This window comes from Hibiscus syriacus, unplaced genomic scaffold (genome assembly GCF_006381635.1).
Source record: "Hibiscus syriacus cultivar Baekdansim isolate YM2019G1 unplaced genomic scaffold, ASM638163v2 tig00110387_pilon, whole genome shotgun sequence".
Classification (NCBI taxonomy): domain Eukaryota; kingdom Viridiplantae; phylum Streptophyta; class Magnoliopsida; order Malvales; family Malvaceae; genus Hibiscus; species Hibiscus syriacus.
The window spans coordinates 4039795-4067631 of NW_024062717.1; the positions used below are offsets into that span (position 1 = coordinate 4039795).

At 33.9% G+C, this 27837-nt stretch overlaps 1 protein-coding gene and 1 pseudogene across 1 annotated transcript; both read left to right on the forward strand.

The window, feature by feature from the left end:
- LOC120122692 overlaps positions 1–14278 on the forward strand; it is a 29795-nt pseudogene extending 15517 nt beyond the window's left edge.
- A 3430-nt stretch (positions 14279–17708) lies between these two features.
- On the forward strand, positions 17709–19288 carry LOC120122724. The gene is made up of 3 exons (XM_039141837.1): positions 17709–17933; positions 18646–18848; positions 18880–19288. The coding sequence occupies exons 1-3, from the start codon at positions 17931–17933 to the stop codon at positions 19286–19288; spliced, it is 615 nt and encodes a 204-aa protein (XP_038997768.1). The 5' UTR covers positions 17709–17930.
- Positions 19289–27837: the final 8549 nt, after the last annotated feature.

The following is a 27837-nucleotide window of genomic DNA, read 5'->3' on the forward strand; positions in this document are numbered from 1 at the left end:
GATAAACTCATAGTGACCATATCTTGTTCCAAACGCCGTTTTTGAAATGTCTTTCTCTTGAATCTTTAATTGATGATAACCCGAACGTAGATCAACTTTTGAGAACACTGAAGCTTCCTTTAATTGATCAAATAAATCGTCAATTCGGGGAAGTGGATATTTGTTCTTGATAGTCACTTTATTGACCTATCTGTAATCGATACAAAGACGCATTGATCCATCTTTCTTCTTAACAAATTGAACTGGAGCTCCTCAAGGTGATACACTTGGTCTAATAAACCCTTTGTCTAGTAACTCCTGTAATTGAATCTTTAATTCTTACAACTCTTTTGGAGCCATCCTATATGGTGCCATTGCGATGGGTGTTGTTCCCGGTATTATCTCAATCTGGAATTCTACCTCTCTGTCCGAAGGTAAACCTGGAAACTCTACAGGAAATACATCGAGAAATTCTCTGACTATAGGAATTCCTTCAATCCCTTTTTCCTTGGTTCTAACATCCAGCACATTAGCAATGAACACTTGACATCCTTGTAACAATAACTTCTTCGCCGACATTACTGAAATTACATTTGCCAATGGATTCCATCCTTCACTAAATACCACCACATCTACCCCTTCTGGACTTCTCAGTGTTACTATTTTCAATCTACAATCAACATTAGCGTAATAACGATATAACCAATCCATTCCCAGTATCACTTCAAATTCGTCGAAAGGTAATTTCATCAGATTAGCAGGGAATTCAATTCCTTGAATTCGTATTGGACATCCTCGACTCACCATATTTATCCGAGCACTGTGCCCTAATAGGTTCGTCACTATCACCTCATTGCTAGTAGTTTCTAACGGAATGTTCAATTCTTTCACTAACTTACTAGTAATGTATGAATATGTAGACCCCGTATCAATCAATACAATAATACCTTTGTCAAACAATAGAAAGGTACCTGTTATAATATCTGGATCATCACAATCCTTATTGGTCTTGAGGATGTACACTCAAGCAGTGGAGTGTATCTCCTGTTGAGCAGAGGATTCCAATTGGCTTCTTCCTCTACCTCTACCTCTTCCTCTCTGGCCTGCAGAAGTAGATCTCTCTGGCTGTGTAGATTCACTGGTTAACATTGGACAATCCTGAACAAAATGTTCAGCGTCCCCATATCTAAAGCAGACTCCAGAAATCATCCGACATATCCCTGAATGATTCTTTCCACAATATGGGAATTGTCTGGCTTGACTCTGATTATATCTCCCAGCTCCAGATCCCACTGACTGAGTTTGTCAACCTCTCATCTGATTTGATCCTCTAACAGAGGATGCCACTGACTCTGATCTAACTTGGGGTCGAAACCGCAGCTCTGCCCCTTTTTGATGGTATGAGCTCTTTCAGAGCCTTGGCACGGTTGACTACCTCTTGAAATGAGGATAAATTCAAGACAATTAATATTTCCTTCAATCGAGGACGTAACCCCTCTACAAACCACTCACGAGTATCCTTCTCCGTATGAACTAGCTCGGTAGTAAAGCGGCTCAACTTATTGAATTCACACTCATACTCATATACAGTGTGATTTCATTGCTTCAGATTCATGAACTCTTGCTTCATTTGACGAACAAATTGATCTCTGATGTACTTATGCTTGAATTCTTCTAAAAACAATGACCAAGTTACTTGGGCGTTAGACATCCTCAATGTAACATTGGTCCACCAGATCCTTGCTTGTCCTCTCAACAAGGAAATTACTCCATCCAGCTTCTCAGCATCAGAACAATAAAGTCCTATAAGCATGACCTTCACGTCATTAAGCCAAAGGTCCACAGTAACAGGACCTTCATTGGCTTCCTCTCTAAACTCTAGAGCTCCTAATCCCTTCAACTCTTTTGCAACATTTATTTTTGGAGTTGAAGTAACAGGAGGTTGGAAACGCGTCAATACTGCGTCTAACGTTCTAAAGAATATATCTTGATCATTTACAGGCATTCCAGAGGATGTCTGTTCTTCACTCTACATGGCCAGGGCATGTGAATTACTACTTTCAGCGGGTCTATCATCTCCCGCTTCATTCATAGAACTACCTCGTTCGGACATCTATAAAAATACAACCATATAGTTCTATTAGCAAAACAACATACTTACTATTCCATCAGATCAGAAGTTTCCACTATTTTATTGGTATGTATACACTATCAGACACTCTAGACTCCAGTTTATGCCGAGAATCGACTAAACTGTAGCTCTAATACAATTAAATGTAACACCCCTAACTCATATTCGACCCGAATACAAGTCCGAGATGTCACATTGACTTTTCAAACTTTGATTCTTAAAGAAAAATCCCGGGAATTTAAAACTTTCATTAAAATAAAATACTTTAATTTATATAAAAGAGATCACTTAATACAAAATCGATCAGAGCATTCGTAATTAACCACTTATTACATACCAACACTTTATACACAACAAAATACCTATTTTGTCAATTACTTCTGATCTGATTTCTTAGTAATGTTGATGTCTGTGCCACTGCTATTCTGAATCTTCTTATTTCTTGGTACCTACGTGTAAATCACTTACACGCTAAGTCATAGACTTAGTGAGGTAATAAATGAATATGCAAACAATCTTCATGAATATGCATTCTTACCATTTCTTCATGACATTCAATATGCATGTATCTATTACACAATAACATATTAATCATATCAGCATGTACAAAACTTACCTCTGTACCACTTTCACCTTACTTGTATTTCAATTGCCATGTATATTGAGAATAGAGGTATGTGAGTACATAGAGGTGTGCACTAATGCTGTCACACAGCTGTATCAATTCCCTCATGGGGCACCGAACCTTAGTTCAGTATTCGTCCCGAAGGACTATCATATATGTCCGTAGGACCACACCCGAAGGACTACATCCTGAAGGACTATTATACCCTCGACTCTTGGCATTCCAATTACACCTACAGCTCTCATATCGTATACTATGGGCATTATTTTATTTTATATGTTCATATACTCATGTCATTTCTTGTGATCATGTAGCTCATGTCATTCTCTTGTGATCATGTAGCTCAGTCATGTTCTCATATATCATATCATATCACATGTGTATTTGAATCTATTCATATATACATCATTTATCCAATCACATGACATATATGCCTGTATGTATTAAATAATTATCATGTATGCATGTTCACAACTATTGTACTATGAAAATCAATAGGAATTAGACTTATCATAAGTCTTATTCCATTATACTTACATATAGTATCCACTCACCTTAGCTTTGCTTTGATTCAATTCTAATCCTTTGATCGTTCGAAATAAGCTTACTTTTAGTATACTAATCACACATGGATCTATATCCGTATTATAGTAATAACTCTAAGTGTTCACTCTTTAGATTAAGATAAATGCCAATTTCCTCTTTTAATGAAGGTATGCATCGATGCAACTTGTGCATCGGTGAAAAATAGTAGTGCATCAATGCATTCGATGTTTTATTATTAATGGGATGCATCGATGCCTCCTTATGCATCGATGCACTAATGCATTTGATCTTTTATTTTAAAAAAGTGCATCGATGCACTACTGTGCATTGATACACCTTCAAACACTTTCTGGGTTTTAACCTTGATGCATCGATGCACTATGAATATGCATCGATACACTGCCAGAATCTCTTTTAAACCTGAAAATCATTCATTTTGGATTAAACCTTCATGTTTAATCCTCTTTTCATTCTTAACTATAGTACACACCGTAAACTAATTTATACTCATTTATTTCATCTTAAACCTCCAAATTCTATCCTTCATATGTAATTCAAGAATTACATCAAAAATTCAACATGTTTGAATTCCGCTTTTAACACTTCGTATATCTTAACTAGATTGATGACAAGTCAAATTTAACTTTCAATTCTAGTTATGACTCTATTCCAAGATTTCATTAAGAACTTCAAATCTTAATCTCTCTAAACTCATCATCCTTTGATGTTAAGATAACTTAAGCTTTCCTTAAGCTTAGTTATCATCTAATAATCAAAACCCAATATTAATTTAACAACAAACTCAATAATCAGAAATCTTACCTTATTTTGGTTCACACGCACACGGAAGAAAGAAGAAGAAGAGAACTCTGGAAGTCTTGGGTGTTTTCTCCCCTTCCACCCACGTGTATCCTTATATAATATACTTATCCTTTCTTTAATTATTTTCCTTGCAATTACTCTATTGTCCCATTCCTTCTTCCTTTCAATTCCATCCTACATAATAATTTACATGTAAATCTTTTACTATTCATTCATTTTATTTAACCACCAAATTCTGAGACTTTACAATTTAGTCACTAAACCGGTATTGAGAATGTTACAATTGACTTTAACTAGTAATCATACATAAACAATTACTACCATCATTTCACACAACTCACATACTTTACTATAACAAGTACATACATATATATTATCATTTATATCTCTTATCTTATTCCTATGATCTTTTATATCCATATCATATATCTTATAGATTGTTATTATATCATTATGTCAATTAATTATACTCATTCATATATACCTTACAACATATATATCATGTCATGTAAAACATATATCCTATCATAATCAAATACACATAAGCAACTATATCATCATTCATTCTTATTGCTATTATTGATTCCTTTTATAATCTATAATTACCATTTGTACCATATATATCACACATACATTTCATAAGGAAACTATCATCATATCCAATTTATTAATATTATCTATTAGCCCATGGTACACATGCGAGAACTGTAGATACGTGAGTCTATTGAGGTTGTGCACTATTATGTTGTCACCACAGCTCGTATAAATGTCCCGAAGGACCTATCCAGAGGTCATAAAGATCCTCGGTAACTATCCAGACGTCATAAAGATCCTCGGTAACTGTCCATAGGTCCCGAAGAACCTAGGTAAACTATCCATATGTTCCTTAGAACATAGGTAAACCCTCGACTCTTGGCATGCCAACTATACCTCTAGCTCAATATACATAACATGGGCATTTTCACTTATAAACTTTCATTGCTCTTATGATTACATATTACTTTTCTTGTCACAATCACATGGCATATAGTCACATAGTTTACTTTCATGTAATTCATGTCACTTTTCATGTAAACATATGATTCACTTTCACGTATCAAATATACTTTCTCTTTCGTATAAATCATGTCTTGTGACCATGTAAACACGTATCACCTAAAATAACATGTCAAACCTATCATTCCACTGATACAATATTCTCATATATGTAGTTCAGTATCATATCATATGAATCATAATCATGTCATATACTCATGCATACATAGAATTCACAGATCAAATAGCATTTGACGAGTTATTACCATAGTAACTCCGTCACTGGCTCATCGCAAGCTAATGCTTATTCTATAATAAGTACAATGAAATTGCACTCACTTAGCCTTGCTTGATTGATTTTAATTCTTCAATTGATATGGAACAAGCTTTTATTCTATATCTACTTAATAATAACACATTGATACATATCAATATACTAATTGATATATTCTAAGCTATCACTTGATAGGCTAAAAGAAAGCCATTTTCATCTTTTAATAGAGGCATGCATCGATGCACTACACTATGTATCGATGCATCCCTTGATAGGTGCATGATGCACTATCCATGCATCGATGCATAAATCATATTCGATGTTTACATTTTAAGTAGGTGCATCGATACACTCCTTATGCATCGATGCACTAATGCATTCGATATTAATTATTTGAGAGCATCGATGCACATTGAAGATGCATCGATGCACACAACCCAGAAATGATACTTGGAGCACGAAAATCCCTTCTTTATTCTCTTAACTCTTCATATTTCATCTCTTTTTCTATTCTTAACTCTTATACACCTATTTAAACTAATCTATACTCATTTATTTCATCTTAAACCCCAAAATCCTATCCTCCTTATAAGATTCAAGAATTATACCGACTTTGCAACATGATTTAATTCCATTTCTAACACTTCATATGTCTTAACTAGATTGATGACAAGTCAAATTTAACTTTTTATTATAAACTCTATTTCAAGATTTCACTCTAGAACTCCAAATCTTTAATCTTCTCTAACTCCTTTATCTTTTGATTTTAAGATAACTTAAGCTTTCCTTAAACTTAGCTATCATCTAATGATCAAAACTCATACTTAAAATCAACAAATAATCAACTAATCAGAAAACTTACCTTTGCTATGGAGACACGGGAAGAAAGGAAGAAGAAGAAGAAAAGAAGAAAGAAGAAAGCTCTGGAGAAATCTCTCCTTTCACACGTGTATAAATCCTTACTGTATCCTATTTTTAATTCATTTCTTGGTCAAATGACCCTTTTGCCCTTTAATACCTTTTATATTACACATCTTAAGGTAATATTCCAAATAAATCACTGAATTTTTCAACTATTCCATTTTAATCACCAAATCCTGAAATATTACCATTTGGTCACTAACCCGGTATTGAGAATGTTACATTTTGATTTCTGAAATGGGGGATAGCTTTGGGTTATAACCCGGACCTTAATCTACAAAATGTATATTACTTATTTTTATTCATCAACAGTGCCCTAGCCTAAATGGCTAAGGCATGGGTGACCATACTACGGGATATAAGTTCAAAACCCTTCAGCCACCTAATCCAATTTTTTTATTTTTTTCACTGACCAAAAATATGAGAAAATTTAGTGTTAAGTCCATGAACTTCTTACAGATTCAAAATCGAGATGCAAGCTTCAAAAAACTTACAATTTAGTCCTTAAATTAACTAAAATTATTTTTTATAATTTTTATTTTAAAATGGGGTTCTGACATAAACATTTATTAAGTGGTAATGTGAGATAAATTTACCGAAATATCACCCTACTATCAATAATTATATGTCAGATACCCTTTCTCCTAATATTACCGATCTAACACCCTTTTTGACAAGGTGTGGATCGCCATCTATGCCTTTTTGGGGTTTTGTCTGATCTGGTGCCACGTTAAGAAAGGCGTGGATCATCATATGTACCTTATCTGAGTTGGAGCCACGTTAAGTAAATCGTGGATCGCCATTCGTGCCTTAGCGGGATTTCTGACATGTACGTAAGGCGCAGATAATGATCTGTGTCTTTCCTTTAATACCCCAACCGTCCACCTCCCACATTTATGGGAAACCATTCTAACTTCTCCCCTCTTTCTCCCAAGCACAACCTCTAATCCACACTCAAATCTCAAACTCTCTCATTATTTCGAGTATCAATCTTTCTATTAAGAATGTAAAATATTTTTATTGTATTATAATAAATCAATAATTTATTATTTTATTAAATTTTATTATACTAACTTTTTATTAATTTTTGCAGTTATAAAATAGAAGACAATTTGCTACGTTTAGATGGGAATCATATCTCAATGCATTTTGCTGATACAATAACAATTTTAAATTCTATTGTATTTTTAATTATTGTTAATGTTTATTTATTTGTTTAGTAGTTTTATTTTAATTTCTAAAATGTATTAAATTAGTAGAAAGCTCGTATATTAGATCCATTCATTCATAACCTTAAGTTAGAGATACATACTCGTGTATGACCGTATTTAGTCGATGTTGGGTTTGGTTACGTAGTAAAATATGAAGGGCATTGTAACCTTGAATGCAACCTTATTTCTGCATTGGTTGATATATTGAGACTAGAGACACACATATTCCATCTTCCGTGTGGAGAGTGTACAATTACGCTAAATGATGTTTCCATACATTTGGGGTTTTCGATAGATAGGGATATGATTTCTAGGGTGGCGCATGGTGACTGGTATTCCTTGTGCTACTGCGAGGAGTATTTTGGAGGTGTACTGCCCAATTGTTTTTTTGTAGATCCGTAACTAATCTTGGGTGAAAATGACCGTTTTGCATCCAAGTTTGAGCTTGTCCCTCCAGCTTGGCAAAAGTGCTCCCAAACGAAAATATGTCATTTAACCAAAGTCGTTGGTAAATAGTGTGCCCTTTAAGTCGAATTGATAGCCTCAACCAAATTGGTTGTCATGTGTTCATATTGGTATTTGTCATATGCATTTGTCCATATTTCTTGTTAATGAGGCTGATGTAATTGTATCATTCTTTGTTCTTTTCTCGCAACTCTTGAAGCATGAACTCAAATGTTTCAGGTAATAGTTCGTAACCTGAGCATCAAATGTAGAACTTACTGTTAAGTTTCCATAAAAATGAAAATGATTGAGAAATAAAAAAACAACATTTTGACATACCTTTGCGCACAAGTAATTGACACTCATCATTCTTCTTGAACCTTCCATGATAGTTAGCAGCAATGTGTCAGATACAGTATTGATGTTAGACATAGGGTGATTATCACATTGGACCCAATGAATCCATTGATGCTTTGATCCTTACTCTGTGATCTGAGATGACACAGATTTTTCTACTCGTGACAACTTGTAAGAGTAAGTTTCTGAGGAAAAATGCCCAAGAATCTGTATCTTATCCTTCAACAAGGGCAAAAACAACTAGAAGAATGTTGAGATTATCATCTTGGACAACTGCCAATAGTAAAACTTGCTTGTATTTTCCATACAAGAATGTCCCGTCGATTTGGACCACGGGCTTGCAGTATTTCACAACATTAATACAAAATATGTAAGTCCAAAAAAGTCGATAGAATTGGCATCGATTGCGAAGAACTCGATCATTGTGGTATGCATGGCAAGTTTCGAAGTCGACAATTGTCCCATGATTCAATATGCGCACCACCCTAAACCAACTTGGTAGTTCATTGTAAGATGAATCTCATTCATCGTGAAGTTTTTTAATGACATTCTGCTTTACCTTCCATGTTTTCCTGTATGAGATGGTATACCCATACTGAAATTGTATAGTTAAAATCAATACCGTAATAGCTATATGGGAGCTTGCTTTTATCATGAACATGATGGCTTGGCAGATAATGTCAGAGTCCAATTTGGAATGATCCTGGTTGATCCCTCCAGTACAACATGTGTGAGGATCGTTGTATACCGTTACTTCACATTATTGTTTTTTTATCTTCTTCTTTGTTACGTGAACCATCCAATTACATCCGTTATCACGTTGGACACAGTGGAAGACATACTTTTCGATGGTGGAACAGTCGACTCTGGACTGAACATAATTACGAATGTTGTAATTCTTAATTGCCATAATCGCTTTTTCTTTGCATGGGAACTCCATTCCTTTATATAACTCACCATCATCAACTGAAGTGTTAAATCCGTAGTCATTGACATTCGGCATATTCGTAAATTCTGGCCCGTACATTGCACTATAATTAGCTTCATACATGTGTGCTGGAGGTTCGGTGTATACCGTATTTGTGGGAACTTCATGTACTTCTTCATCATCGGAGTCCATGTTAAACTGCAATGATTATGGCTAAACGAATAGTCCAGTCTCAGCACTATCCGCACCTGGCTCACGATGAGGTTTTTCTAATGAATATGAGGGTTCCTCCACGATGTCAACATTTAGGTCGAACAAGCTGGTGGTTGCATGCCTTCCCCTTGAACTTGAAGGTATCTCGACATTGAGGTCGAAGAAGCTTGCAGTTGAATGCCTCCCCTTGGAATTTGAAGGCATCATGTCAAATGGGTACTACACAGATGATGCGTTGAGGGCATTTCTATATTCAGGTCAAAGAAATTGGCGGATGAATGTCTTTCTCTTGAACTGGATGCGATGTTTCCATACAAATTATTTGTGGAGCCACCTCGGTACAGATCGTAAGAAGTTGCTGATGAATGTCTCCCCATTGAACTTGATGGGATGGCACCATGAGGTGGATTTCCCATTAACGAGTTAAAATTATTACACATTACTTGAGTTGGACTATCAACTTGATCAGCTTGTTGAGCCAGCCCATTGTAAGAGCATAATGACATACCACAAACAGCATGCACTTCAACAAAAATTTCGCATACATTGGTGTATCGACGTCTGAATATTGATTTTGAGAATCAACCATCATAGCAGCATCGTCATCGTTGGATAGTTCGAACACTGTATAAGTTATCAAAAATATTGTGGTTGGAAATCTGTACTGAAGTGAGAATAATCTTCTAGTACTTCCAACATGAACCTTCCTTGAAATTTTTGTTATCAGCTCCTCAAGAGTTATGTTTCTCTTGAAGGATATTCTGATAGAATAATTTGATGCGAAGACGACGCCAGTTTCATTTTCCCGAATTTCTCCATCACAGTAAACAATAATTGAAATATGTGTCATTCTGAGAGTTTGAAATATTAAGAGTCTTATATCTGCAAAAACAATAACTGAAATACGCCTAATTAAATAAATAGTATATGAATTAAATATAAACTAATAAAAAACAATTATAAATTTCCATAATAATTTAAATAACATAATTTTATATTGTTACTGTATTGTTAAAATATATCAAGGTATGATCTCACTTTTCAATTTTACAACTGAAAAAATAATACAAAATAATTAGTACAATAAAATTTATTCAATCATATATAATAAATATATATATAATAAATAATTTTACCTTACAACAAAAATAGAAGGAGTGATGTGGTGATGTTTGTATAGAGGGGTTCTTATTTATAGGGGAGGGGGAGAGGGTAAAAGCGAGCTACTCAGGTGATACCAATAACTGAAGGCGCAGATGATTTTTTGCGCCTTATGTACATGTTAGAAACCTCGTGAAGGCGTGGATGTTGATCCTCGCTTTGCTTGACGTGGCACTTGTTCGGATAAGGTGCGGATGACGATTCGTACATTTTTTGATGTGGCACCAGTTCGAATAGAACCCCGCAAAGACACGAATGGTGATCCGTACATTGTCATAAAAAATGCTAGATTAATAATATTAGAATAAAGGATTGTCTCACGTAATTATTAACTGTACGTGTAATATTTAGGTAAAATGGTCGTTGTGAAGCTAAAGACAATTTAGGCCTAATCTTTTCTATCCCTACCCCCTATCCTACCCATGAGGAAGAAGCAAAATTCCAACAGCCACCCGAAGGCACAAATTAGGGGCTGGCCCTAGGATGTATTCAGTTTGATTTTTTTAATAAAAGATGAATCAATCGTATTATATTGGTCTTTAAAAATAAAATAAAATTATATAAAAATTAAGTTTTATGTTTGATTCGTTCTAATTTGATTTAATTTGACAGTTTTTAGTTGTTCACTACTTTAAATTTAATATCTAAAAGAATGAACTTAAGCTTAAATCGAGCACAAACACATAAGTTTAACTTCATAAAAAATTAATATTATTATTTTTAGGAGTTTATTTATTTAAGTTTATCTTATAAAAATTCAAATGAATTTGATTTAGATTAATGTTTGTTCTTTTTTAGTTCGGTTTGTCTAAAATAGATGAGTTTCATAGAAAAAATTGAAACTAAACTGAATTGTAAATTTGTATATCTAAATTAAACTGAAATAGAAATAGAAAGTAAAATTTCCGAACTAGATTAAATTATATAATATATTTTAAATCAAAATTTCAAATTTCTCAATTTAATTGTTCGATCATAACTAAACTTAAGACATTGGTAAGATATTTGAAATCCTCACACGCCCATTTTTAGAATTATTAGTGAAATAAATATTTTTTATCTGAATTAATTAGTTATGTTTATAAGTACACGTGTAAATATTTATATGTATATTTTAAATAAGTCTCATGTTAAGTTGATATTAATTTTAACGTTTAAACTGATATAACTGATATAGTATTAATATTTTAAAAAATTAATTAAAATATTAAAACTAATATTTAGAATTTAATTCAGATTATAACTTTCTGTTTAAATCTAGTAAATCGGATGAAATCTTTTTAGGATTTATTTATATTTATAGACATCTCTATGGGAATGATAATGATGGAGTAACAATATTTTCCTGTATCATATAATAATTAAGCAAAACAGAGGAAAAGATGGATAAAAGTTAATGCATTATTTCAAGTGATGAATCGGTAGTAATAATGATAATAATAATTTGATATTAGTTTATTAAAAATATTAAAAGTTTAAAGTTCAAATTTTAAATTTTAAAAGCTAAAATTAACCATTAAATATTAAATTTTAAATCCTTATACTTCAAATAAAAATAAATATATTTTATAAATTAAAATTTATATAATGTTGATTTATAAAATATTTAAATTATAATAATTTTTATTTAATCGTATATTTTTAAATTTATTGATAATTAATTTAGATCAAATATTATAGAGATAATTACGGGAATGATATCTCAATTTTTTTATTCACTATATGAAAATTAAATTCTTAATTTTATTTTAAAAATCTAATTCTCCATCTTATTAAACTAAACAATTGTATCGAATAAAATTTTTAATAATATTTGTAGGTAATGAAATGGGGGGGGGGGGGAAGGAAAGAGGATGATGCTAAGCTCAAGTCATCATTTTTTTGGGGTTAAGAGTTTAGACAGGCAGATTTGTGGGTCAAAGCACTTCGGGGGGTTAGGAATAATTAAATATTTAAGGTGTCTGAATGAAAATTTCGGTGAAAAAGACATGAATTCACCTTGGGAGAGAAATTAGCAGATTCCCATTATTAATCTCTCTCTCAAGGTCTTTTATTCGTTATATAATAACTTGTTCTAAGCTGGTGCATCTTCATGTTTTCAAGGTTGTCTTTTTAGACAAGTTCTCAATCAGACAATCTTAAAAAAAAACAGATTGAGAGTGTGTGTGGAAGAGAGAGAAGGTAATGGAGCTCTCACAGCATGGTTTATTGGAGGAGTTATTGACTCCAAGAAGAGACAGTAGGACCACTTCTTCAAATGGGGTGACCGAGTTCTTCCCTAATGGATGGAACATCGATCCTTTTGATGAAAATCCCACCTTGGCCACAACCCCAAATCTTTCCTTTCTAGGGTTCTCTACTGCAACTGATGAAAACCCTAGCTTTGAATGTCCTTTCAACGATCATCAGCCCTACCCTTTTGCTGCGACGCATTCACGGTGCCGGAGATGGATTCTTCGACTCCATTTTCCCAGCTGCTCATGAAGACTACCCATCGATGGTTGACGATGAAGATCAGTTTGGCCTTCTCAGCACTGACCACCAACAACACAGCTTGGAGGAAATCGTGAGTAGTTGCAAAGTTGAGATGGAGCAAACCAGCAACATTCAGGTTTCAACATGGACTTGTTGGTGGAGAAGAAGACCAAGAGTAAGAGGTTAGAAGGTCAGCCTTCAAAGAATCTAATGGCAGAGAGGAGGAGGAGGAAGAGACTAAATGACAGACTCTCAATGCTCAGATCAATAGTTCCCAAGATCAGCAAGGTCACCCTACTTTCTCTAATTTGTTAAAAGTTTAATTTTTTTTAGTAAAGTTTGAAAGAGTTCTTCTGGGATTGACAGAGGAAATGTGAAAAATTGCAGATGGATAGAACATCTATACTTGGAGATACCATAGATTACATGAAAGAGCTTCTAGAAAGGATCAAAAAGATGCAGGAAGAAGAAACAAAAGTGGGGTTCAATCATTTGAGTTTAATGAACAACATGAAGGAGCTAAAGCCGAATGAAATGATGGTGAGGAGCTCCCCTAAGGTAAAATGATATCTGCTTTCAGTTTCTACACTATTAATCCAGTAAATGAACAAAAGTAATTGAAGACTTTTGTTCCATACACAGTTTGAAGTAAAGCGGAGTGAAACTGATACTCGAATCGATATCCGGTGTGCCACCAAACCAGGGTTGCTGCTATCTACGGTGAACACATTGGAAGCACTAGGCCTCGAGATTCAAGTGTGTGATAAGTTGTTTCAATGATTTTTCAATGCAAGCTTCTTGCTCAGGGGTATGTTTTCAGAAATTCATGTCGATGTGGAAGTCTCGAACTCGCCACTCACCGCATTTTTATCGATAACGAGTGTTTCTTCTAATGTATCAGGTTGCACAGAACTTGATGAGCGCTGAAGAGATAAAGCAAGCATTGTTCAGAAATGCAGGCTATGGAGGAACAGTCTATAGAGTTCATCATAAGATTGTTATCCAACAAAGCCTTTAAGGGATGAGATTTATCTGAATCTGTAACAACAATTTCCTATTATATAAGCTCTGTTCATTTATCAAATCAATCTCACAACCCACCATGAATTAATGTACCCTTGGGAGTATGTTATAATAGAACTATCATTTTCTCTCTTTGACACTGTTAAATGGTTGAAAAAGAAAACATTTTGTTCATTTTTTTAATGGAACAAGAATGTATTTGAGAGAAAAGTGTGCGCAGATTAGTGGTCCATCAATGTTTCTTTCCTTTCATTTCCTATTGTTGTGGTAGACATTACTAACCAATAATTGAAACTCATATTGGCAAGAGGTGGTGACTGTTTGTCTCTAAATCATGAAAAGTGCATCTTAATTGCACAAAACAAACCACACTAAGAAAAGCAACACTTTTTCCTTAGGACCAGCAAATATATACATCAGTAACAACATCTCCTACACGGCAAAAGTTTTAGGCAAAATGCCTCTTTCCAAAGTATCATCAAGCCAACTGTAGGTAAGTATTTTTTTTAATTAGAATGAACTGATTACAAGGTGTTATATGTTTATAATTTTTCTTAGTCATTAACAACGCACATACCCTACAGACGTACAGACGTAACTGCTCGAACTTAGAACCTCTAAAAGAACAACACTTCATTTTACTACTAAAGCCGCTCAATGAAAAGATGAAACCGTATATTCATGGTGACCATATTACAGCGCAATATATAATTAGATACTCGAATCTTAGGGTGAACGTCGACACCATATGCCCAAATTTATTTCTAGAAGTATTTACAAATCATATTGAATGTATAAAAAAACAAGTACTTTACCAAAAAGTACTTTTTTCTGTTTATTTTCTTCTTTGGGGCAAATCAGTGATTACCAAGCTTTCAACATCATTAGTATCCACTGCATTTTCACCTCTATTATTTAATTGTTTAGGTCATGCTCCCAAAATACACAATTTCTTCTTAGTATTATCAAATATAAGCACTTTAATATTTGAAGCAACAGCTAATGGAACTTTAACACCTACCAGAAAATCTTTATCAAAAAATATGTTAAAGAAACGATATTTGTGTGCAGCATAGATTTTCCAAGGCTTGATTTAGGCAAAATAACAGGGTCACAAGTCAACAGCTCTAATGGGGCATGCTAGTTATAGCAGAGCCTGATACAACTAAAATAATTTGTTAAAGCTGAAGATCACCTTGATCGTCGCCACTATCAACATCGTCATCTTTATCCAAATCCAAGAGTTATCAGCAGAAGTGGTCTGCTGATTTTGCAGCTGGTTAATAACATCTCTAGTGTCAGAAACCAATTTGTTTTTTGCCGCTCGAACCTTATCGATTCCATGAATTTGAGATCACCTTGCAGATTCTGCTTTTCTCTTGGCTTCCCTGCAATGTAGCTGGTCGATGTACTTCTCATGCAAGGCTCTATATTTTATCTGCTTCAACACTGAGGGACTAATAAGGACTTCTTTAGAAGTGTTGCCAAATTTTGAAAGGGGCTTCTTAGAACCAGAAGATCTCTCATGACACTTTTGGAGAAATCCCTGTTCTTGCCAAAAACTTTGTTGGGGTGGAAAACGCAACGTTTGGTGGAGCATGCATAGATGGACTTGTGTTGGGTTCAAGAATGGAGAATAGATCAGCTTCATCACCGCGGCCCTCGTAACATTACCTTTGTAACAAATGTCTCATTGTTTTTTTCTGTACAAGAAGGCTTTTATGTTTACTACTCCTAGACCTTTTATGCTTGGGGGAAACGGGTTTAAGCAATTTGCTTAAAGAGAATGATAAGTGCTCGATGGGTGATGAGTCTTTTTCTTTTTGACCTCGATAGAGGCCGAGGGTGAATTGGAGTTAAATGGTTAGAGTGGATCTTATCAAAGCAATCATGTGCAGATTTTCCCGGCACCTGCAATAGATTTTCTACTCTTAAGTAGATCAGCTAAAGCTTACAGCATAATAGCAAACGGAAAACTATTTGACAGCGAAACACATCACAGCAGTGAATCTTCGGATAAGAATAGGTTTACAAACGCAGATGCTACTCTGTAAATTTATGAATAACCATTCAAATATAATTACAAATGCACCATAAAGTGCTGCCTTCACATCTAAACAGAACTGAATGAAGCATAGCATACTGGTCTGGCTTTGTTTGCTCTAACGCTGTGATTTTATAATTACATTTCCTTCCATTAATAGAATGCTATATTTTCCATTACAATAAAACTTTGACCGTAAAGCAAAAATTTATTTTCTACATCTAATCCATTTGATATTCAACCGGATTCAGAAAAGGCAGATTTATTCCTTGCATTTATAGTCCTAACTCGGGTGCATTTGTAGAACTAGACAAGAAGTTGATGATTATAGCATAAACAAAACATTTTTTTTCTTGATATAAATGCCAAGCATGTCTGAGACAGTGTAACAAAAATAGATACATCCTATGTTCATAATACCAAGCATTTTCATAAATGATTAAATAAATCTAGGTAAAAAACGGAACATATAAGCAGCTTGTAAGTCGAAACTTCACCCTACTATATTTGGAAAAGGACATCATAATTCATAGATTAGCAGTGGATATCAAATTTAACCCTAATACAACTTAAGCCACTACGTTTTACCACCTTGATCTTTGAATTCACTCGAAATTAATAAAATGACGCAGATAAGACCTTAACTGTGAGCATCACATCATCCCTTAGGATTGAAGCCAAAGTAGTTGATGGAAAAGGGAAAACATTATTAAAAATATATATAAATTTCACTTAAAGAACAGTAACTATCAACCAATAAGCAGTACAATTCATTCAAAAAAATAAAAACAAATCCAGTACAGCTACTCTCTTTTTTTGTTCTTGAAGTTTGGGAATTACAAACCTTAGTTTTAAAGAATATGCACATCAACCTACAAAACTATGTCATGTAAGAAAATCCAATAAATTGAACTCCAATATCAAGGAATAAGGGGAAAATACCAGCTTGGAAACCTTCTTCCAGAAATTAGGAGTTGGTTTTGCTGAAAGATGGGCTTTTTGCAAAGGCATATGCAACAAAATAATCTTGACGTTTGACAGTAGTGTCAAATTTACTCATATTTTTTTAATATTTATGCACTGAATATTTATTTTTAGGTAAAAAATAACTCAAGCTGAATGAAAACCATCAATCAACTGACAGTTAACGAAGGGTACTGACGAAGCGCGCACGCGTGAAGGGAAAAGTTGATGTGGACGTTCAGATCATCGAAATCGTTAACGTAATATTTTCACGTCGTTTTAAAAAAATATTATTTATATTTTTATATTATTAATTCACACCAACACCAATCAGAGAGTGATATGTGTCACTCTATAATTGGTGCAAATGAAAATGATGAAATGCATTAAAGGGGACTTGAACCTCTCCGCGTTTTACCATCAGACTAGATTACTTAAACAGTGAATGAAACAAATTGTATTTAATAGATACTTCCATATGAATTTCATAAAAGAAAAGAAAACAAAACAAAACAAAACACGTATTGTTATTCATAAACCTGATTTTTAGATATTTAGGTTTAACAACTCTGCTTTCTACTGAGTTCATCATCTCTTATTCGTCGAGTGTGTGACAGAAAGTTGTGTTTTTCCACTGAAGAATCGAAGGAAAGTGTTTGATTTTCGTGGGTTAGAAATGTATGCAGAGACCAAGCTGTTTCTCCCTTACTTGTAGAACTTTCCTCAAGATTTTGAGTTGCTTGAAGAGTGATGCAAAACCCAGAAACCCAATGCCTCAATGGTATATATAATCAACATCTCAATCTTTGCTTTTGATTTGTTTTCATTGCTCTGATTTCCTCTGGGTGATCTTCTTTTGTTTGATTAGCTCTAGTTATGAAGTGGGTTTTCAGATTTGATTTCTGTATTGAAGAATTTGGTGCTCTTTGATGTTTGCTAAATGATAAACTGTTATTTCCGGTTCAAATTTCAAGCCTTTGGGTGATTTTTCCTTATTGAAATCATCAACTTTTGGGGATCCTTAAGCCTTCATGTTTATGTTCTTTTGGGTTTTGTGAAAGGAGGGATTCCGATTGTTTTATTTTCTTAAAGAAACTTTCTCAGCAACCAAACAAGGCTGAAATGAAAAAAAAGTAATATATTGAAAATAATTGAAAAATGATTGTTTCATATTAGGATATAATTGAAAAATGATACTCAATATCCTGAATTCTTGTTCTGAAGATTTCTTTCATTTTCTTCAACTTCTTGGTGTGATTGTACTATAATTTGTTTACTATATTCTTCGAATTTAACATTTCTGATGATGATTATGGGCAATTCAATTGCAATAGACTTTTCTATAAAAGATGTTTACTAGTAATTTGTTTGCTAGATTTCTTCCATACTGAATCGTAGTTTTCACCATTTTTGCTTTCAGCTAAAGATCATATTTAATGGTTAACAATGTTTGTTTCTAATCCTGCCTTTTTATCTTTTCTTGCATAATGTAGAAAGAACATGTTCAGACCTCCGCAGAATATAACCTCGAAGAGGAAGTTGATATGTTCAGAGCTCTAGATCCGATCGTCGAAGAACCAATTGTGGGCCTTGATCCCATGACTGTAGCCATGTGCAGTGAAGATGTCATTACTTCAGACGAACTTAATGCCGCATATATCGAATCATTTCCAAATGAGCAACTTCTAGAGGTTCTGTGAGTACGAAAGGATCTAATGGCAACGCAGCAATACAAGCGCCACTGGCTGTGGTCTGGATTTTGAGACTCCTGTTGTGGAGATAGACGAAAGCTTAAATCAAGAAAATGAATTGCTTGGCGATACATCGTTCCAGAAAAGGGTGAGCTCGGGTTGTTTAAGTTCAATGGGATCTCTGCAAGGGGCTGCAATCAAGCCTAATTTTCTGGATTTCCCCTTAATGGATTTCGGTTCTGTTTCTACGATGAGGAGAGCACTTAGTGAAGGAGATATCAAGGTCAGCCTTAATTATCTTTGCATTTTTTATAAGAATAGGGCCTCATTCAAAATCTCTTTCTTCCCCGTAAGTCCATGTAATCTTGTTTCGTTTCATCGACATTCATTCTTCCACGTTATGAATAGCAACACATGTTTTGTTTTTTGTTTTTTTATGAATTAAGACAGAAGTATCTATTAAATATAATGCATTTCATCATTACTCAAGCAAGTAGTCTAGACGGATTGGTGCACAATGAATAATATACAAATATAAATAATAATTTTTAAAAATAATGTGGAAGTGTCACATCAGCGATCTCGATGACATGGATGTCCATGTCAACTCTCCCCTTCACGCGTGTGTGCTTCGTCAACACTCAGAGTTAATCATCAGTTGACTAACGATTTTCAGCCATTTTTTATCCAAAAATAAATGTTCAATGCACAAATGTTCCAAAAAAATAATATGAGTAAATTTGACACAACTATCAAATATTATAATTATTTTTGTTGCATTTTGCAAAATCAATTCCTGCTCACTTGTCCACCCTTGAACATTTCTATCAGCTTCCACGTCAGGCTTTCCCTTTCTCTTAACCCCAAAAGCTTCATTCCTTTCACTCTCTCTCCCTTCCACCGAAACCGCTTTCAAACCAATAAGATTTCCTTTTCTCTTCACCAAACAGTTCCCCCTCTACACTCTTCTTTTTCCTAGACTCGGCCTTCTTCGTCCAGAAAATTGATTTCCTCGGCTGTTAGACAAAGGCCCACTGTTCAATCTTGAAGATTTTCGCAACCCAGATGTTGAATTCACAAGTTTTCTGAAGGATTACTTGATGCGCTATTGGATCTCGGAGATCTTCGCAAAACAGGCTTCGAATTCTCACAATTTGTTGAAACATTGGTTGATGTTATCGGCTTCTCGGAAATTGCGGTGCTCAAATCTTGTGGTTTTATAGGTTTTTTATTGAGAAGCCTCGCAGATCTCCGGGGTGGGGTTTGAGAAACGGAGTTCCTTGTACGCATTTTGCAAACACCTGTTCGGCTTCGGCTCACACTCGGGTTTTTTTAGAGGGAAAAGTGTTCAAATTTTGGCCAACATAGAGAATCTAGAATTTGAAGTGGGCTTTCCATACAAACCTTGTCATGAATGCCAATATTCATGCCCTATTTCTTTTCCTCATATACTGCCTGTTATTATATATATATACACTGCCTGTATTTATATATATATACACTGCTTGTTATGATTTACGAGTAGCATAGTATATTTCAAATTACGACTATCATTTTAATTGATATTTAAATTTCTAAATATTCTAATTTTATCTTCAAAACTATGACTTTCATTATAAATTAATTTTAAATTTTTGAATATTCTAATTTATACTTAAATTATGATCATCTTTCTAAATTGATCATCAAACTTTAAAATTTCTAATTTCATCCCGAATTCATCCAAATATGTAATTAGTTTCAATCATAGGTTAACCTTATAATTGGTAATTAAATTTGATTTATTGTAATTCTAGTCATTAATATTATAAGTAGATATTATTTTAGGCAAGAATTCTTATGGAATAAGAATTCTTAATAACCGAGTATTTTACTCTATAAAGAGAGTCTTACTCTTTAGAATCAAGTCAAGGAGAATTATTTGGAGAGATGCATCCTTTTGTAGTCTCTACAACTTTGGAATTTATGTTGCATAGATGAGTTTGTAATGAAATTGAGAAGTTTCTTGGGATACGTCGAGTTTAGGTGTAGATATCATATTTTAGTATATATGAGATATCTTTATGTGTACTCTTCGTGATCTCTACATTTATAGTGGATTATTGTTCTTCTCGCATGTGAGGTAGACAAGGTCGAACCACATTAAATCTTGTTTCTGTGCATGTCTTGTGTTATGTTGATATCGCTTTGGTTATTTTTCCACTTACAAATTCATAACAAGTGGTATAGAGCTATAGTTCCGATTGTTGAGTTTTTGAAGGAATTTTGTTTTGAATTTTGTTAGTGATTTTGGAGACAGAGTAATTCTCTTTATTCAACAGAAAGTACTTAAGAACTGAAGTTGTATAAACTTAATGGCAGTATTTAACGGATATGTGATTTACGTAAATATTGAAGTTGTTGAAAACTTGAAGACCATTTTTTTATAAAATTTGGGTCAAAGGGGTAGTTTGTTATATTTGACCCAAATTATAATTGGTAATTAAGTTGGATTTTATTATAATTATGGTAGTTAAAGATTATTTGATAGTTGAGTTTATTAGTAAGTAAATACTTATTTTATGTAATGATTTTATGAATAAGAACTCTTGGTGATCAAGTATTGGACTTTATAAATAGAGAAATGCGTCTTAATCTTTAAATTATGTGAAAATTTTATTTTGGAGAGATTTAATATTTAGTCTCCGCAATTTGGGATTTACGTTGCAGAGATAATTTTAAAGGATGTTAAGAGAGTGTTTTGAGACACATCAGGTTTAGGTATAGCTATCAAATTTTATGATATTTATATCATATATTTATACCCTTTGTTATTTCTACGTTATAAGGAATATTTGTTCTTCTCTCCCGTGGAGGTAGTAAGGTCGAATACATTAAATCTCATTATTGTACATATCTTATTTTATGTTGATATTGCTTTGATGATTATTTTTTCACTTACAAATTTCTAACACCAACCATAATTCTTTGTTCAAATCAGAATAGTTGAGCCACCGATAATTGTCATAACTTATTTCTCAAGTCTACAGTTGACGACAAGCATGAAGATCTATCAACCGAAAAGAATTAGTTAAGATGAAACCCAAGAACTAACAACCAATCCATTCCCCCATCTTCTTCCCGAAATTTTCTCATATGTCTGATTTTCAGACAACAACTGAAGAACAAGCTGTAAAATCTGCATATATAAATTCTAAATCTTTCAGGTGATCCAATTACAGTGATAACAGTAACACTAGCAATACTGAAATATATAAACCCTATTATTCACTTTTTAGAGTTTGTTTGAATCTTACCCCATCATTGATTCAAGGAATAGATAAAATATAAGATTAAGCTACGGGTTAGCATAATATAAGGTTGAATTTACTAATACTTGAAAATATTCAATGAGTTCTGTTTCGGATTTTCTCTCACTTGAATTCTTCAAAAACTCATCCATGGCTACCATGATTAAGGAAGAAGATTATTGAACTTTTTCCTAGGTTCTTTCTCAAATCGATGTGAATAATGAAAAGATTGCATTTGATTATTCAAAAAGAGAGAGAGCACTTGAGATTTTGATATTTTTAACAATATTTCCTTATTTACGTCATAATTCCAAACATTATAAAAAATATATTAATCATCTAATTACCAAAATCTATACAATATAAACACAAAATATAAGCCATCCTTTTCCATCAAATTCCACTGAGATTAACTTTTGGAATAATAGCTATGCAAAACTTAAATTTTAGTTTCTTTTTTTAATTTAGTCCTTAAACTTTAAATTTCACTTTTTAATTTTCAATTTAATCCAATATCGAACCAACATTCAATCTAATGAACTTAATCAAGGTTTTTTATAATTAATCTGAGGTAAGTACAAGACAATATTTGTTTAAGGATAACTCTAAACCATTTGACATTTATGGTGCTCATGCCCGAGACTTCAAAGAATAACAACAATTTCTTTATTGTTGAGGTCGCTTGGTTCGTGCATCAAGTTAAACATGTTTTCTAACGATTAAAATAATTATTTTAATCTAAACAAAAAAAACATTTACGATCTTTGAACTTAATTTTACTTTTTTGAAAAATACAATATCAAAGATTTATTACTACAAGTACATTTTACAGGACAGTGACAGTATTACCTCCCTTGTATACATCCAAAATCAAATAGATCCGAATTTAAAACACACATGCGGGGCTAGTCCAAACATTTTGAGGAATACATTATTTTCCAAAAAATCAGTGTCATGAGATGAAACCGGGGTTTAAAAGGAATGCATCTAGTTCACCACTTCAGTATAATGTATCCATCTAGTCGTAAAAAGTATTAATTATTAGTCAATTAATAATTTTCGTTCAATAAATAATTATTTTGACCTAAAAATATTAAATACTAAAATCATAATAATTATTCCGTTAAACATTAAAAACTGATTTGACACTATATCTATTATATATTATAATTATAAAAAAACACTCTTGGAAAATTAAATAACAAAGTCGAAATAACTAATTTGTGTAGAAAGTTAATTACAAGTAAACAAGCAAATTGGAATTAATCCATTGGCATTTGTGGGAGGGGGAGTGAAAACAAGATAAGAAAGCTAGGAATAGGGAACAAGATTAATTAATGTATAAATGTTGTATATTTGAATGAAAATGGATTAGAGAAAATATCCTCAGTGACCAAAAATGCCTTATAATATATGATTTTAACCAACTTTTTTTGGATTTGCCAAAATGACCAACTAAATCGTAATGCGATCTCCGGTATTGCAAATCAGTTTCCAGATTCGCAACGCGATTCTGACTATCGCATTGCGATTTTCCAAATTCGCGTTGCGATTTTCCGAATTCGCAATGCGGATATGTAAATCGCAATGCGATTATGACTATCGCAACGAGATTCTGACTATCGCAACGCGGTGCTGACTATCGCAATGCGATTTTTAAAGCGCCATTATTATCGCAACGCGTATTTTTTCAAATTCCAATCGGAAACTGAACCCCACAGTAATCCCGTAATCGCAACTCATAACCAAAACCCTAAATCACAACTCAGTCCCATCTCTCACTCTCTAAGGCGACATCCGTTCCCATCTCCGACGAAATCAGTCCTCATCTCCGGCGAAATCCGTCTATCTCCATCTCTCAGAGCCACCCTCACAATTATTCACAGTCAGAAATGAAAAATCAACCAAATCAACCACCGAGGGTTTTTTATTTATTTAATTTTATTTTGAAATTTTTGCATTATTATTAGGTTTTCATATTGAAATTGATGATAAGTTTACTGGTAATTTCAATAATAGATTAACCATTTCATTTAGATTGCTTATTAAATTCATTCATTGCTGCCAATACTGCTAAACTGTTTAGTCTTTAAACCCTGTGAATTTAGTATTTGTCTTGTTTTGTCTTTTGGTTGAAGTAATGCAATCCATTCAAGTTTCAATTTGTATTTGAAACCGAGAATCGCAACGCGAAATGAAATTCGCAACGACAGAATCGCAATGCGATTTTAGTTTCGCGTTGCGATAGCATTTTCGTGTTGCGATTTTCATTTTCGTGTTGCGATTTTAAGTTTCAGAAACTATTCTTCTTCTGCAAATTGAAACTTGAATGAATTGCATTTCTTCAACAAAAAAAAGACAAATACTAAATTCACAGTGTTGCAAATTTAAGTTTGAAGAATAACTACTACTCTTTATGTTTATTGTTCTTGGTATATCTTCATAGTGTAGTTTTGGTATATCTAACTTGGTATGTTTATTGTTTTTGTAGAACTTTTATTCGGCTCAATTGACCTTAAGAAATAAAGTAAGCCTGGCCAAAACAATTGCGTCGAAGCTTTCACCTGCACAAAGAAAAATATTTGAGGATACTGCTTCGGGCCATGGCTGAAAGTACAACATCCGGGTGGAGATGCTATGTTGACCCATCTGTTTCTTCAAACCATGACTAGCGATCTACCAGACTATACAACGTCGTGATGAAGAGATATGGTTTGATTTTCCACTGGCTATACGTGTTTTAGGCGGGAGGAGTTTGCTTAATCACCGGTCTACGCTTCAGACACGATATGGTCGGTACACTAGACAATATTACCCGCCTATCATGGTTATCTCGGGTTTTTCCCTGAGCTGTCAATGGAGAAGCCGAATTTACACGTGGAAGACTTGACGAGATTATTGAATAAGAAAGATGGTTTTACTCGGATGGATGACGTCGATGTTGTCCGAGTATGCCTTCTAATACTTTTGCATGTCGACTTTTTAGGCAGAGAGACCAGACAACCTATTCCTAATGATCTAATTAAATTGGTAGAGGACCTAAATGCATGGAACATGTTTCTGTGGGGTTCGTATCTATGGAAAGCTACATGGAATTTGTCGTCTGCCTTTGATGATCGAAAAAGTTTGCATGGCGATGGTTCAAATAAACTTTCAGGCTTTTATTTGGGCCTTTAAGGTAAATTTTTATATAATTATGACAATAAGCCGACAGTTGGGCAAACGATGCTATGGCGACCCCCTCAACAATTCCAAGGCAAACATTTGGCTCTCCAAGTGAGAATATGGATACTAATCTTGAACCGAGCATTCATGTCAGTCGTATTTTCATGTCCCCGATATACCCTGCCATTCAAAAACATTAACTCGGCCAGAACCACCCAACACCTTTTGTTTGCCTGTCTATGGTGAGGAAGAACTTGGGTTCTTGAACATGTTGTTTATCAATAAAAGTCCTAACTTGAAACATTTCGCAATCTTTATCCTCTTTGCAATCATACGCCACGTACAGTTTTTTTCAATCATACACCTTGTTTCAAACAATATTGCTTGATTTGTTAACTTTTAGTTGATAGCCATCTTCCCACACATTTCGTATACAACTATCTCATGTCTTCCTTTGTATCAGAACATCATCTTTCTTGACAAATATTTTGTGTAACAATAAACTGCTTCTTTACCAACTCTTTTCCGGTATCTGAAGTAATTTGGCATATTCCAGTATACTCCCGTGGCATTTCTTCGAGGACTTTTCTTTGGGGATTTTTTTTCTCTTTTCTTCTTCAGGGTTAGAAATACAGAATGTATGTTCAACATGTTCATTCACAGTCGTAACTTCTCCTCATTATCATCAACAACATCTTCCTCGGCAGCGGCTGTTTATCATCAAAATTCTGGTATTGACCAATATCAAATCATTACACGCAGGGTCTGTTTCTTTTCTGAACACACCATCAAATCCGAGTATTGACCAAGATCAAAGTCCGGGTATTGACCAAGATCAAATTGAATACTGACTAGTACTCATAATTTTTTCTGTTGGCTCATCATCATCTAACTGGTCAATACGAAAACCGGAATTTGGTGCTGAAAGTTGATTTGGATTTGGATTAGGGAAATGTTGTGGGTTTTGAGATTGTGGTATTGGAAATGTGGTGAAACGAAATTTGTTTGGTGATGAAATTGTGGTGGAACCATTAATTTTGAGCACCATAAACTGGGTTGAAAAACTTAGTTGATTACTACCCGCTACTGACCCAACTTCACTACTTCTAGGTTCAACAACATACAATGTAGCATCATTGCGAAACACTAATGTAAGCAATGAATCGTTCAACATTCATTGTCGGTTAACAAATAAACTTTACCTTTTCTCTGATAAGATAGCATAATCCACTTAAGGGCTCTAAATTCAATTTATTTGCAACACGTAACATTAGAGTTTCATAAGTTAACTTTTTAATGACAGTTTTAGTTGAAGATTCATGGTAAAGGCATATTGTAAAACACCATGAACATTCTCCCAGGACCCTCCAAAACACAAATCTATCCAAACATGATCAACATTAGATGATTCATTATTGTAAATTATTTACTAAACAAACGAGTACGAAACTAAAACCTGTTGCCGGATGGGAAGGATGTCGTTTAGGAACGGATGTCGCGCGGAGAGAGTGATAGATGGAGATGGAATGAGTTGCGATTTAGGGATTTAGGTTGAGTTGTTTGCTGCATATTTATACCCAAAACATTGTGTGCGAAACTAAAACTTGTTGCGAATTTGAAATTCGTGTTGCGACAGTCAGAATCTCGTTGCGATAATCAGAATCGCGTTGCGATAGTCATAATCGCATTGCGATTTACATATTCGCATTGCGATTTACATATTCGCATTGCGATTTACATATTCGCATTGCGAATTCGAAAAATCACAGCGTGAATTTAGAAAATCGCAATGCGATAGTCAGAATCGCATTGCGAATCTGGAAACTGATTTGCGATACCGGAGATCGCGTTGCGAATTATCGATCGCATTGCGATTTAGTTGGTCATTTTGGCAAATTAAAAAAAAATTGGTTAAAATCATATTATAAGACATTTTTGGTCACTAAGATTATTTTTCAAGGATTAATATGAAAGACAAATGACGTGAGGCGGTGCGAGGGGACGAAGGGGTGTTGGGACATGAGCCCTGCAGGCTGCAGCTTGTTGATGCCCCCAACCCAAAGGCATCCCAAGCGGTAGCCGTTTCTAATGATGCAGTCAATTGCATAGAACAAGGAATCCCCTTTTTCCAGCCACCACCAAAAAAACACCCTCACCCATCACCATTTTCATTTCATGATTTTCTTTATGAAATTATTATTAGTATCTGATCTATTAATCGATTAATTCAAATTAAATTTTATAAATTTTTTATGCAATAATATATCATAATAAATCATTATAGAATATAGATTCACACAAAATCAACGTACAAAAAATTAATTATTATTTAAATCTGATTATAATATGAATTTAATACATAAAGGTAATAATGAAAGATATTAAATGTTAAAATGCCGCTTTCTTGTCCCCAATCAATATATTCTCTTGTTTCTTGTGTCCCCTCCCACTTCCCGCACTTTAATGCTTTTATATTTAACAATGTATTTCATCTATTGTATTTATTCAAGTATACATTATTTTATACCACTACCAAACC